Source organism: Cebus imitator, unplaced genomic scaffold (genome assembly GCF_001604975.1).
Source record: "Cebus imitator isolate Cc_AM_T3 unplaced genomic scaffold, Cebus_imitator-1.0 Scaffold539, whole genome shotgun sequence".
Lineage (NCBI taxonomy): Eukaryota > Metazoa > Chordata > Mammalia > Primates > Cebidae > Cebus > Cebus imitator.
The window spans coordinates 754,410-769,549 of NW_016107854.1; the positions used below are offsets into that span (position 1 = coordinate 754,410).

General features: G+C 36.0%; 1 protein-coding gene across 1 annotated transcript in view; it reads left to right on the top strand.

Moving 5' to 3' along the window:
- The window catches only part of DNAH6 (dynein axonemal heavy chain 6), a 303,318-nt gene that overhangs the window by 17,690 nt on the left and 270,488 nt on the right, over positions 1–15,140 (top strand). The window contains exons 5-10 of the mRNA XM_037733599.1: positions 3,069–3,336; positions 6,079–6,213; positions 6,303–6,423; positions 7,099–7,228; positions 8,674–8,842; positions 11,363–11,479. Coding sequence (XP_037589527.1) covers positions 3,069–3,336; positions 6,079–6,213; positions 6,303–6,423; positions 7,099–7,228; positions 8,674–8,842; positions 11,363–11,479 — 940 coding nt within the window. The remainder of the gene's footprint in view (positions 1–3,068; positions 3,337–6,078; positions 6,214–6,302; positions 6,424–7,098; positions 7,229–8,673; positions 8,843–11,362; positions 11,480–15,140) is intronic.

Sequence of the window (15,140 nt, forward strand, 5' to 3'; positions counted from 1 at the left end):
AAACGCTGAGTGGGCAGTCATGATCATAGGAATTGTGGTTCAACTACTGAAATGGATCAATACTTGGAGGCAGAGCATGTAGAGTAAAACATGCCAATGAAAAAAGTCTAAGACTAGGATTACAGAGAAATGTGCATACACTTTCTTATTTTTTGCAAATCTTTTCCTAACCCTGCAGGCCCTTCTACCTACTGACTGGATTGGGCTTGAAAGAAGTCCCTGTTGATCTTTGAGAAAATAATTGCATTAGAGTAGCAGGAAACAAAACCAATTTTCAGGAACTCTAAGAAGGAATGGATAAGGTGGATGTGGCCATTGATACACACCATTATAAAGGAAACCTAAGAAGAAAAGTGTGGGATTTTAGTTAAATAGGTGGCAGGATCAAGAAAAGATTTTCTATGTGCTAAAGGGACGCTATGCACACTTTTAGTTGTGGAGGAAACATTGCCAAAAAACTAGAGTTAGAGAAAAGTGAGTTGAAACCTCTCCATCTCCATTTGGAGGAAATAAAGTTTGGTGGTTCACAAACATCATTGTGTATCAAAATGACCCAGGCATCTTACTGTCTTTGATTCTTGGAATACATAAATATTCTGATTCTGCGTTGGACTCAGATATCTATATTCTTAATCAGCACCTCAGATGATTTTGATGCTGATGATCCAGCCTTTGCAAAGGGCTCTCTTGTGTTCAGTTGTTCAATGAAGAGTAGAGATGTGTAAAGAAGGAAAAGACTTAGGGGCTTGAGAATGAAGACCTGCGATAAGAAGAGAAATACAAGTAAAAAGGATTTCTAGGTGGCACTGAACTCCAAGTTAGAATTTAACATCATGGACCACAATGACCACCTTCTAGAAGGGCCATCAGTAGCAGAGAGACTACACAAAGCAAGTTTTCCAGACATGCACCAGGGCTGCAGTCAGCAATTTGTTCTTGTTTTTAGGTTACTTTGATGCGTGATGTTAATGAAACAGCTGAAGTTGATTACAATTTCAGTGGCAAATTGAAGCTTCACATTTTAGAATCACCCCAAGAATACCCTAATTATGTCTTTAACCATTGATAACGAGAAAAGGAAAAACAGGTAAAATGTATTCCATATTCCTCACCGGCCCTGTGCAATACCTGGCATTTTTTCCAGACATTTCTGGGGTGAGTTAATTGGAACACAGACAAAAAGTCAGATAGTGGGATCAGGTAAAAGCCAAGCAGGTTGAAGGTTTTTCCATGGCAGCCCCCAAGTTGGCAGGATCAGTCCATATGGTTATCTCAAATGAGACATACATATATTTATAAATTAATAGAAGTCTTGAAGTCTGAGTTATATTTTAGATGGACTCAGACAGGTTTTACTGTAAAATAATTTGACAAGGGACCCCTTGATCTTCATTGAACAGCAAGAAAGCACTACTATTCCTCTCCCACTTCACACAGCATCATCAGCCCCCAGATCTCCTTGCAGGCTCACATGAACAGCTCTTGATTTGGATTTGCTTTCATTCTGGTCTCGTGTGCCATAGTTTAAAAAATATTTTTGTTACTCAGTTTTATTAAAATGAAAATAGAAATTAAAAACTAAAAATTATTTATACCAGTGGTTCTTAACTTTTTTATTAATAGACTCAAAACACAGAATTTTATTCCAATGTCTTAAAAACTTATCATACATATATACATGAATTTTCCATACAGCAATTTCAGGGATTTCACAAATAACCTGAAGGCTGTATAAAAGGGCTGTGGCCCAGACGTGGTGGCTCACATCTGTAATCCCAGCACTTTGTAAGTCTGAGGCAGGGAGATCACTTGAGGTCAGCAGTTTGAGACCAGCCTGTCCAACATGGTGAAACTCCATCTCTACTAAAAATACAAAAATTATCTGGGCCTGGTGGCGGGGCACCTGTAATTTCACTTATTCAGGAGGCTGAGGGAGGAGAATCGCTTGAACCCAGGAGGCGGAGCTTGCAGTGAACCTCCATCTCAAAAATAATAATAGTAGTAGTAATATTAATAATAATAAATTAAGTGAGTAAAATAAAATAAAGGGCTGTGGACTCCCAGTTCGAATGTAGAGCCAAGGATTGAAAGACATGGAAAACAGCTGATTTCCACCAGAGTGTTCCTGTCTAATTTCTGTCTAATATGTGTAATTTTTGCATAGTTTTAACATAGAAATAATTTAGGGCTTTCTTTTTGCCCTTAACCTTTATCTTGTTATTCTAAGCTCTCCTAAGAGAGAAACATTTTAGAAAATGTTATTTCCCTAAATTCCTAAATATACTTCAGTAAGGTACTATATCATATTTCACACTTGTTGTATTACTGAATATTTCTTGCATTCAATATTTCAGCATTATAGCTAAAAATACAGAAAACATCATTTTGCTATAGGAAAATTTTTATTTTAAGCAGTTTTAGAGAATCAGCTCTGTTTTCATTGCTTCATTTCTTTCTCCTGTTTTACTCTGTTCTTGCTTTCCTTCTTTACTTGATCAGTTTTCTGTTACTCATACAGTTGAAGAATATCCATGATGACAGTTGAAAGAGAGATATTATGAACTAAACAACTTATCAATAATAATTATTTTGTTGGTGATAAATTGGACATATAATCTTGTTCTTGATTCTTGTCTCACCTAATTAATGTTTCCTTTCATCTTTCTCGTAATTCTGTCAATACTTAATAGCATAAAATTTTTTATGCTGTTAATGTTGAATAGTTTCTAAAGAGTTAATAATAAATGAAAACTTACCTCCAGGTAGCTTTGAGGTAGTACTATTAAATTTATAATTTATAGTCAATTCATTTTAATGTAAAAATCATGTAACTGAAATCATCAAGCATATTGCCACAGTTGTGAAATCTTTATAATAAGCCCAACTTGTTCAGCTCATTTTCTTGAGTAATGTATTTAATCTGAAAGTAGTTTGTTAGAATTTTTTAACTCTAAATAACGTTTGTTTCCCAGAAATGTTTTATCTCTTTAAAACAAAAAGAATAATGCAACTGCTTCATTTCATATTGAATACTTTATTTATTTGTTCCAATTTTTATTTGTTTGTAGAGTTGTAAGCTATGAGAACATCAATAAAAATGACTACTATACTATTAGCCAAAAGGCAGTAACACACATTTATAATGATGACATTGAATTTATTGAACTTGATCGATGGGAACAGGAATATCTATATCACAGAGAACTCGCTAAGATTCCCATCTTTTCACTGTTCCGGAAATGGAAAGCTTTTAGTGTATGGAGGAAGAATGTCCGCTCCAAGAAAATCACTGGATGTCGAAAATCTCTACAAAAAAATCTGTTCATTGTTAATCCTGTATGTATTTATCATTCATATTTTAAAATAATTACTTATAAAAAAAGGAAGTGTGAATCTATTATAGCTGTTGGTATAGACTGTTCTTGAAATCAAATATTTTATATTCTTAAGGGAATTCTCAGTTTTCATCCTGTCTTGTCATTTAACAGTCTGGCAATCTAGGGGTGTTTCTACATTTTAACTAGGGCTGCAAAATGCAAAAGTATAAGAACAGAGTTGCAAACGTCTCTTTTGATTAGAAGTCACCTCTGATTTTTTGGCTTTGTGGTCCCCTTTGTTGTTGATTAGGAAAGTTATATGTCATTTTGAGCAGAGTAGGCTCGTGACCCCTATTACCTCCTCTCATCTTTGAGACACTCTAGACTTTATGGTCTAAAATAAGTCAGGGCCTCATTTTCATGGGTCAGTATCTCCCAATATACTATATGTTTCCTCTACAATGGATTCATACAGTAGGAAAATTTTTAATATTTACTTTGGATGATGGGATGATCATGAAAAATGAACTGTTAAAGAGTGTGTGGCCATATTTAAAATTTCTATCTATTGAATTTCAACTTGCATTAGAAGTTTTCTACTTGGCCCCTAGGAATAAACTGCAGTCATCATTACCATCATACTCAGAGTTCTGGTCCTCAGCTGTTTCTATGACACTACCTCAAGTTTGCTTTTTACTAGTCATTTCCTTTACTTTGCATATTGTAATATGAAAGACTGTTATCAACATACCAGTCACACAATAGGGAAACCTTCAAGGTCTCTGGCTAACATAAATATTAGTACAAGACAAATATATAAGATGGACTATCTCAAGTCATCCATTCCACTGTGCATTCTGAGTTGTGAAAAAATATTCTAGACCTTCTTGACATGCAACTCAAATTTCATTGAGGATCCATCAGTTATTTGAAGTTATTTTTGCATCTTTCATCTTTTACTATGCATCGAACACTACACATATCATACATTTGTTGCCAGATATGTAAAATAGTTCATCCTTGATTTGTCTTTAAAATTACTTCTATCAGTCCTCAAAGCATGTTCTCTTATTTTATGTGCTGAGAGTTGTCATTCTATATCTGTTCATACCAGTGATGTTTTGGCCTTTAGAGTATCTTCTCTTAAATTTAGTTTCAGCAGACTAGAAAGCTCTCATCATTTTAAGCAAGGATTGGCCTTGCTTAAAATGTGTATTTTAAATGTGTATTAAATGTTGTAATTACCCACACACTTACCACTAGCATTACATGTAAAATTAGTTAACTAGTGCTGATTCCCCTAGACAAGGTTGAAAGGAGACATACTGAGTTGTCCTTGAATTTTTTCTTTTTATGATTTTTTTTAAATAACCAGTTCTGTTGGTTCCTGTGCCTATGTCATTTTCTTATAACAGTTTTGATATATAATTTACATACTATACAATTCACACATCTGAAGTATACAATTAAATTATTTTTAATATATTCACAGAATTGATCAACCATTACCACAGTCAATTTTAGAATATATTTATCATTCCAAGGGAAGCCTCATTACACATTAGTGGTCACTTTCTATTTCTTTCTGACTCTTCTGTCCCGTCCCCCAACTATAGGCAACCACTAATGTACATTCTATCTCCATAGACTGGCCTGTTCTGTACATGTCACATAAATGGAATCATACAATACACTTGGCCCTCAGTGCCATGGGGGACTGGTTCCAGGACCACCCCAGCAAATACCAAAATCCCTGATGCTCAAGTCCCTTATATAAAATGGCTTTTTTGCATGTAACCTACAAACATCCTCCTATATACTTTGTCACCTCTAAATTACTTATAATACCTAATACAATGTAAATGCTATGTAAATAGTTGTTATGCTACATTGCTTAGAAAATAATGACCCAAAAAAGTCTATTCATTTTTAATATGGACACAAGCATTGTAGACCCTACTACATTTTCATCTGCAGTTGTTTGAATCCATGACTGTGGAACCAGAGGATACAGAAGACTGACTGTATGTGGTCCTTTGTAACTGACTTTTGTTTTTTTAACATAATGTATTCAAGGTTCTTCTATGTTGTAGCATAGCATTTTTTTTAATTGGCAAATTATATTGGACATACCTATTTTATTTACCTATCGAGGATATTTGGATTGCTTCCATTTTTGGCCATTATGAATAATGCTGCTATGAACATGCATGTACAAGTTTTTGTCTAGATGTATGTTTTCATTTTTCTTGGGCCTATACCTAGGAGAGGAATTGCTGGGTCATTAGCAACTTTATGTTTAACCTTTTGAGAAAACATGAATCAGTTTTCCAAAGCAACTTGTTACCTAATGACAATTTAATGTTTGACTTTTTTCTGTGTCCTTGCCTCTTAAATTAATAGATGAGCCTTTCCATTATCATTATGACTAGATATTGTAAAGTACTTAAGGTAACACCCAGTTTTCTATTACTTGCCTTCAATTCCTTAAGTTACTTGCCTTACTCCTTAAGTAGCTGAAAGACTTGTATGTGTTTTCAAAATCAAAAGAAAGGAATTTAGACAAATTAGATAATTCAAGGAATACTTTTAGAAAAGAGTTATAGAAGTGATCTTTTAATATATGCATTTTGTAGTTGTAGCAAAAGTTAACACAGGTAAGTGTTTATTATCCTTAATAACCATTCTTGCTTTTCAAATGTTTTATACTTCTAAAATACAGAATGTTTTTACTAAATAATACATTCCTATTTTCATTTAGCATTTACGACCAGCTCTTCTTAAAATAAGTGAATTGTGTTATCATTTGAGTTTTATGGGACTTTGTCATATTGAAAAGTGTCACACCTACACCCTGCAGGAATTCAAGGCTGTGCAAGTCATACGGCTAGCAGAGGTAACCAATTTTATCTATAAGAATCAAAACTTTTTTCTCTAGTTTTAATACTTCAGTATCACTAACTGTACATATTCAACAATATCTAGGTGACAGAACACCTAGGAGAATTTCGAAATGAGGCAAAAGATGTAGTCAGGAAGGCTTGTCGATTTGCTTTGCGTGCTGCGGGATTTGCTCCTGATGACTGTGCATTTGGACCTTATGAGGGTATGAAGGGGAAAGAACCTCAATATATCAGAAGTAGTGGCTTTCTAAAATGTCAGCCCTTTTTTAGTTTACTTTTCTTAAGTTTAAATAATGATTCTGTGTTTCAATTGTTTCAAACATTTTATCGATGTTATAAATTTAATATATTTTGAAGAAGGGAGAGAAGTAGTAAATGCTGCATATTTTTCCCATTACTGCTGTTTGTATATAGTATTTCTAAACCGGATACAGAATCTTAATTAATAAGCACTTTAGAGTAGACTCAGCATCTCTCTGCTTAAAGATATGTCCAGCCTACTATCACAGACAATAGGTTTGTTAAAATTAAGGGGCTGGATTGACCTTAGCATTGACCCAGTTGATGTGTACTATAAAGGATGACTAAATTGCAGGTAGAAAAGGAGGGTAAAGGTGTTCCTGGGAAAGAGATAGCATAGTGTACAGATCAAATCCTGTTAATGAGAATATCTGTAAACCGTCTACAATCTTGTTGAGTTGAAATGCTTTGATGTGAAATTTTTTTGTTTAATTGGGCTGTTTTGGAGGTTTGAAATGCTTCATGTACCAAAATATTTTGTTGTTTTTGAATTTTATTTATGTTTTCTTTGAATCATATTGAAAGAAATGGAACTTTTACACAGGTACACTTGTTGTTGTGCCTTCTGTTATTCTTAGATTGTCACAAAGGGCAGAGCATTGTAAGTTTCGTTAACATTTCATATGAGTTGCCCACTTATGGAGACTCTGAGAAAATGACATATACAGAACAGGCCAGCAAAAGGCATCATTGCAAGAGGCTGACATGGTAAGATTATTCTTTGTTTCAAGAAAAAGTATAGTATCCATCTTTCTCGAGTTTTATTAAAACTTAAGCCCCAGAAAGTGATGAATATGATAATTTGCATAACTGGAGTAATCATTTCACTATGTATATCAGAACATCATGTTGTATACCGTAAGTACACACAATAAAAAATTAAAATGAAAAGTAGAATTTTTTTCTAGAATGTAAGTGATATCTCAAAAAAAAAAAAAAAATGGAACCCTCCACCACATTGTTCATGAATGGGGATGAGAAATTTATAGGACACAATAACCTGAATACATGGCCCAGAAGACTTCCTCTCCAAACTGCCACCAACCAAAGCAGCTCTGGGACTGTGAACTGATAGATACAGAGCAGGAGGCCAGGCCAAGAACTCCTCTTTTATCTCCCCGGCTTTGTTTTCCTCTGGCTCAGCCTGGGCATGGAGACTCAGAGTACAGCAGGCTGTGGCAGGGAGAAATCAGGCACACAGATTTGTAGAACTCTTCAAGTGGGCCTGGAGGACTTACTCCATCTTTTTGGTCACAAAAGAACTACAGGGAGCTGCGTGACTTCACAAAGGTGCACCCAATCCCTAAAATGGGATTTGCCACTGGGAGCCAGAAAGGGAAATATCCCTCCTAGGACCTCACCAGGGGACTTTCATTAGCACTGGCTCTGACACCTGCTTACCCAGCTGGATCTTGACCTCAGCTGTTCCAGAATTTGAATTTCCCATCATTCTAAAACTTCATGTCTATGGAACAATAAAATACTGATTATTGTTATTCAGTACTCACTGACTTAATCCAACTTTTGCAATTATTTAATACATCTTAACTGTAATCTAGTTTATATATGAAAATATCTGTGTGGCAACAAAAATCAGTGAAGTGGTCTCTGAGGCTACTGTAGAGGGCCTGGAAGTATTAGAGGCCTTAGAGCTCCACTTGAGCAGAGTAGAATTATTCTAAATGTCTGCATTCTAAGTGCTCAAGTAAGGAAACATAAAATTCAAACCTTTGGGTTAGTAATTGCCATCAACATTTATTCAATAGCAAAGATTTTACACTTTTAGTATTAGAATGCAAGTTACAGATGTTGTATGCATTGATTTCTTCTTTAAAACATCTTTTAAAAATATATTATTGCCCTTTTCGCTAGATAAACTGGAGCATTTTCCCTAACAGCTATATTACTCTTTATTCTATTGAAAATTTAGAACGTCTAACTGAATTGATGCTACATATTTGAATATATTTGTATTTTAAAAGGAAGAATATCTAAGAACATCTCTTCCAGACAATACATTTCAGATATTATATAATTAAATGGAAATTCAAGGAGAAATTATGACATTTTATATTTTAAGTATTTGCTTTAGAGGCACTGTCAAAAATAGTGAAAATAAAAAACTGAAGTTGTATTTGTTTGTTTCTTTTAAGCTTTATCCGTCTAAACGACTATCTAATTGAGAACACAATGCACGTCTTGACAGTAAATTCTGTTAATTCACTTTTAAATCATCTCACTGACAAGCTAAAACGAACACCTTCAGCAGATGTCATTCAGAAATGGATTACTGAAGACAAACCTGAAGTCACTGATAAAAAGGTATACTCATACAATATTAAGAATATTTTATTGGTCAGTATTGAGGAGTGTAAACTATGCTGTATGAATTATGCTATTTTCTGTGTGCTGAAAAAATTGAGAAGTGCATAGAGCAGCAGTCCCCAACCTTTTGGACACCGGAGACCAGTTTCATGGAAGACATTTTTTTCCGCAGACTATTGGGGATGATTTCAGGATGAAAACTGTTCCACCTCAGATCATCAGGCATTAGATTCTCATAAGGAACATGCAGCCTAGATCCCTCACATGCACAGTTCACAGTAGAGTTTGGGCTCCTATGAGAATCTAATGCTACCGCTGAGCTGAGGGGAGGCAGAGTTCAGGCAGTGATGCTTACTCTCTAGTCACCTCCTGCTGTGCAGCCCAGACCAGTACCTGGTCCACAGCCCTGGGCTTGGGACCCCTGGTATAGAATATTTCATGTTATAATCAGACCCTACAATACACATGAAATGGTAAACTGAAAATCAGCATATCAACAAGTATCTAATAATAGAGTAAAAATCCATGCTGAGAGAAAATTACTGTCATAGGAACTTGCTAAAGCTTATTCATGCATTCATTGACATATTTCTTAAGTACCTACTGTGTACCAATTCCTGTGCTGGATGTTGGCATATAGTGATGAAAAGCATAGACAGGATTTTTGCCCCTAAAAGCTTGTAGTTTGTGGGGACATAAATGTTTCTTGTGGGCATAAACTGGCAGGGAGAAGCAGGAAAAGTGGTATAAGTAAAAGAGATAAACATTAGTTTAGAGGTGAAAAGAAGCAAATTATTGTGCTTTGAGGGGATGACCTTTTCTGAGGATGTTGATCTTAAAGACACCAAGTACTTTAAGATGTTTGGATGAAGTAGTACAAATTTGTGCATTCCAGCATAGCTAAAAGAAAGATCATATTACCTCATATTCCAATTTCCCAATAAGTTTTTCCCTCTCTCTATCCTTAGTACTAATAGCTTCTTGCCAGAATACCTACAAAACATGTTCACCTCATTTCATCAAGCCTCCTACCCTCACAGCTTAAGTCTCTCGTGCCACAGAAACCTAATTATGCAGTACAAGTCCTGATGCCCTCAGCCTTAGTTTCCCTTTCTTCCAAAAGTTACATCAAAGTATATACTCCTTTTCATAGCTTTCTCTCCTCCCCTATTCTGAATTTCTCCTTTTTATAAATATTATCAAAATTTTAAAAGCCACACTTTTTTCTATTCTAAATGTAATTTATGCTAAGTGTATAAAATTAGGAAAACACAGAAATATACAAAGAAAAGCATCCTTTGCTACCCAAAGATAACTATTTCAAAGAGGAAAAAAGATATCATACTTTCCTTACTGCTTTATCCCTTGCTTTTTTGTCTTAGCAGTACAGTATTGTGAAATAGTTCTCAAGGCAACATGCATTTTTCCATGTGATATTCTCACAGATACATGTATGATAATTCTCATAAACATTCCCACTATTTAAAATAATGCTGCAAAGGGTATCCTTGTCTATATATTTTTCACATATTTCATATTTTTCCCCTTAGAAAAAAATTTCTAGATGTAGAATTGAGTCAGAAATATGCACATTTTTAAGGCTTTTGATACATACACACTGGCACATATGCTCCAGAAAGCTTTGTCAATTTATAGCAATGTTTAAGAATGTGCATTTACCCACATGCACACTAAATATTATCATTCATTTTAATTTTCATCAGTCTGTTGGATACAAAGTGGTATATCACTGCTTTCAAATGTTATATTCTTTTAATTATGACCCCAGGACAAGAATAAGGGCATAGGTCGAGGAATCAGAAATATCTGGGTTTGAATTCTGGTCTGCTGCCTATTAGCTGGCATGACCTAGATGAAACATTCTACTTTATCCAGATCCTATTTTGATCCTATGGGAACAATAATAGAACCTGTTTAAGAAGCTTGGTGTGGGAATTACACAAATACCCAGCACTGTGCCTGGCACACAGTAAACTCTTTGTAAATGTTGTTACTAAATAAACCATTTTAAGGAAAAGAAGAAAGAGATGAATTGATCATTTGTATTTTGCTTTCGAGAATTATCAGATTATGCCCTTTGCCCATTTTTCTCTTTAAGTATATTTGTATTTGAATATATTTCTATATAAGGATTCATTAACATATTATTGGCATATATTTCTATTAAGTATATCAACTATAGGTCTATTCAAATATGATCAACTTTCTACCTGTTCTATACAGTATTGATATGTCTCCCCCATTTATTGTTTGCTTTTCCATTTTGTTGCTTTTTCCATTTTCACAAGGAGAAGAGTTTTTCATTGTTATGTAGTCTTTCAATATTTGCCTTTTTTTTCTTTCTGTGCTTTATTATTCTCTGAAATACTTCCTACATGCCAAGGTTATGAATTCAGCTAATTATATAACCTTAAGTTTATATGTGCCTTGTTTTTTTGTTTTGTTTTTGATATTGATACTTGTGTCTTTATAACACTGTAAATATACTCATTTCAGGGGCCCCTTGTGGTGGAAAGGCAAGAGGAAGATGAATCTCTCATCCCCATGTTTCTCACAGAACTAATGTTGACAATGCAGTCACTCCACTTTGAGCCTTGTCTGGAAGACTTTCTGGTGTGTGTTTTTCGTATGTTATCCACCTGCAAGTACCTTTTTGGAAAATGAGGCAACTGTTTTGCTGTCAATTAGTTGTCAGAATTGTAGTTGTCACTACTCTAAGATGATCATAAGAAAGAGAGAAAGCGTTGTTTTGTCACGGCATTACAGTTGTATATAAACTATCTAAAAGTTTAGCACATTATCTCTAACTTAAGCCAGATTAGAGGCTTGGTAAGGTAAAGGAAAACATATTCTATACAAAATTTAAAAGTGACCATAGGGATCCCTTTAAGGACAACTCAAGAAATCACTCTGTTGTAAATACATTTTCCCCCCTCCCTCCCTCCCTTTCTTCCTTTCTCTCTTTCTTTCTCTCTCTCTCTCTCTCTCTTTCTCTCTCTTTCTTTCTTTCAACAGGGACTCACTCTCAACCAGGCTGGAGTACAGTGATGTGATCTTGGCTCACTGCAGCCTCAACCTCCCAGGCTCAAACAATCCTCCCACCTCAGTCTCCTGAGTAGCTGGGACTACAGGTACATGCCACCAGGCCTGGCTACTTTTTGTATTTTTTTTTTTTTGGTAGAGATGGGCTTTGCCATGGTGCCCAGGTGGGTCTTGAACTCCTGAGCTCAAGTGATCTGCCTGCCACTGCTTCCCAAAGTGCTGGGATTACAGGCGTGAACCACCATGCCCAGCCTATAAATACCATTTTTGAAATCCTTTTAAAGGTATGCTGCATCTGAGAGAATTTCGTTGTCTTAGTTATTCATTGCTGTGTAACAAGTTACCACAAAGTTAGCAGTGGGAAATATCCACCATGAATCATCTCAGTTACTGTAGGTCAGGAGTTTCACTGGATACTCAGATTATCCTCTGTTTTAAAGTCTTGTTCTCCCTTAGGCTGCTGGAAGAATTTGGCTCTAAGCTACTATAGAACTGAGGTCCCATTTCCTTGAATAGTGTCAATCAAGGACCATCCTTAGGTCCTAGAAACCATCTGTCACTCCTTGCCATGTGGCCCACTCTCTAGGCAGCTTACAATATGGCTGTTCACTTCTTCAAGGCCAGATGGACCATTCTCTTAAGAAGGGCTCAATCCCTCTTTTAAGGGCTTTCACTTGATTCAGTCACGTCTTTCAAGGATAATCACTTTTGACTAACTCAAAAACAACTGAATTGGAGCTCTAATTATATCTGCACTATCCCCCACCTTTGCTGCATCACATAACCTAATCATGGGACTGGCATCCCATCATATTCACAAGTCCCACCCATACTCAAAAGGAAGGGATCGAACAGCATGTGTACACAGGGGCAGGAATTTTGGGGGTCATCTTAGAATTCTGCCTACTATATTTGGATAGGTGCATAGATTAGTAAACAGTCAAAGTCTGTCTTCTGCTGTTAGCTGCTGTACTGTGATACAAAAGCACTAGTAATCCAGATCCCTAGATTTTAGTATTTGACTTTGGGAAAACCACTTCTGGGGTTCAGTTTCTACATTTATGTAATGAGAAGACATACGAGTTCTAGCATTGCCTCCTCTTCCAGCAGTCTATGATTCTGTAATTTATGGGATAGGCTATTTGAAGGCATTTACAATGACCAGCAGACTGCTGAGGTCCCTGTAGTTGGAAGCTTGCTCAGGAGCTCCCATGCCAAGAGGCACGGGGCTCTCATGCCCCCTCCTGGCCACAAGACAGTGTCTCCCATGAGATGCAGGTGTCCTGGGCTGCAGGTGACTAAAGGAGGCTCTCTCACAAGCAGTTGGCTGTCCTTTACCCCCAAGGGTAAAACACCTAAAAAAAACTTGATACCCTTCCCATTTCCTATTGTAGGACCCTGTTCTTCACATGGATATTTTTAGCTTCTACACATGAAACATACATGGCCAGGCTCTGAGAATAATTAGCATGTTTGTCCATTCATACTAAAGTAAGATTTTATTTCATATAACCCAAAATCGGCCAATAGAAGTATATATATAGAATTATCATTCATAAATTTTCTATTTTTTTCACTATTATTTTGGTCATTAGCCTTAATCATTCCCAGTGATTCCAAACATGCATACACAGAGATTAATCTAAAGGAAAACTATATACATAAGTCATGATCTCTTACTTTGTACTTTCCTAGGTTACCTGTGGTTTCCTAATACTTGATTCAATCTATACTTTTGAAGTCTAACCTTTCTTGCTGTGTGAGACAAACCTCCCATTGCATTTGATTCTGTTTACTGCTTCTGCCTCTTGAAATAGACTCCTCCTTTGGTTTAATTTCACTTGTTTCTATTTCTGTAGCAACATTTTTTCCTTCTCAATCATCTTTCCAAGAGCCTCTTTTTTATCTGATCCTTGCTTGATTCTTGCTATCTTAAAGGGCTCCCTTCTCCTCTTCACATCCTACAGTTCTTTCTGGGTGCTCTTTTCTGTACCCAGAATGCAGACATAAACATATATCCATATCTATGTCCATCTATCTATATCTCTACCTATATCTATATGCCTATATCTATAGATCCAATACTTTTCTTCTAAGCCCCAGTCATGGTCACCTGGAAATCTTCACCTGAATCTCCCACAGTTAATTTCATTTTACCAATATGAATTAAACTTAACCTCTTCAAAAACTTGCTCCTCCCTTCTTATCTCCATCATAGTGAAAGATGCCCATGCCAGCAGTCTGGGAGTTCTCCTAGAGTCTCCCTTACCTCCTTGAAATCAGGTCATCAGCTCTAGTGTGCTGAACCATGGTTGCACCCACTCTGCCACTCCTTTCCATCAGGACTTCATCATCTCTCTACTGGCCTGCTGAAATAGTCGGCTCTGATCTGCCTGCCTCTCTCCCTTCTGATCCATTTTTCACATTGCTGAGAGCAAGATTATTCTCATAAGCAAATCTAATCATGTTCCTTCTTAAAATTTGTCCATTGCCTGTAGGAGCGTCTTTCACAGGATGCTCTGTGAGTTGTTGATAGGCATTTCAGGAGAAAAGGGGTTGTGATATACATTTGTATATTAACAGATATAAAAAATCCTGTTTAGAAGGTCTTCAGAAAAATCCTGTTTAGAAGGTCTTCAGAAAAATCCTGTTTAACTTCGTGTAACTCAAACTTCTTCTCAAATTTACCTTGGAAATTAGGACCCTTTATCCTCTGGGTAATCCACAGTCACGGTTTGGAGAATACTGGCCCATGGGCTAACATTGGCATCATGCACAAGGTCTTTCATGAAGGGGCCTACTGCATCTGCAGAATATCCTATTTCCCCACTCTAGTACTGAAGCCTAGATGCCTCACCCGCCTGCTCCCTTGTGCCCCATGCATAATGACTTAGCAAGCATTATACTGTTGTCTGATATACTTGACAAGCTCCTGTTCATCTTTTGAGACTCATTTAAAGACATACCTTTTCTTTATCCCATTCTCTCTAATTAGACTTTATATTTATTATAAATTGCAAACTAATTTATGCTCATTGAAGAGACTTTGAAAAACACAGAAAAAGATTATTAAAATAATCCATAATATTATGTACGAAAAATAAAAACCCATTAACATTTTTTTTCCTTTTATTTATTTTATTGCATTTTAGGTTTTGGGGTACATGTGAAGAACATGCAAAATTGTTGCATAGGTACACACGTGGCAGTGTGATTTGCTGCCTTCCTCCCC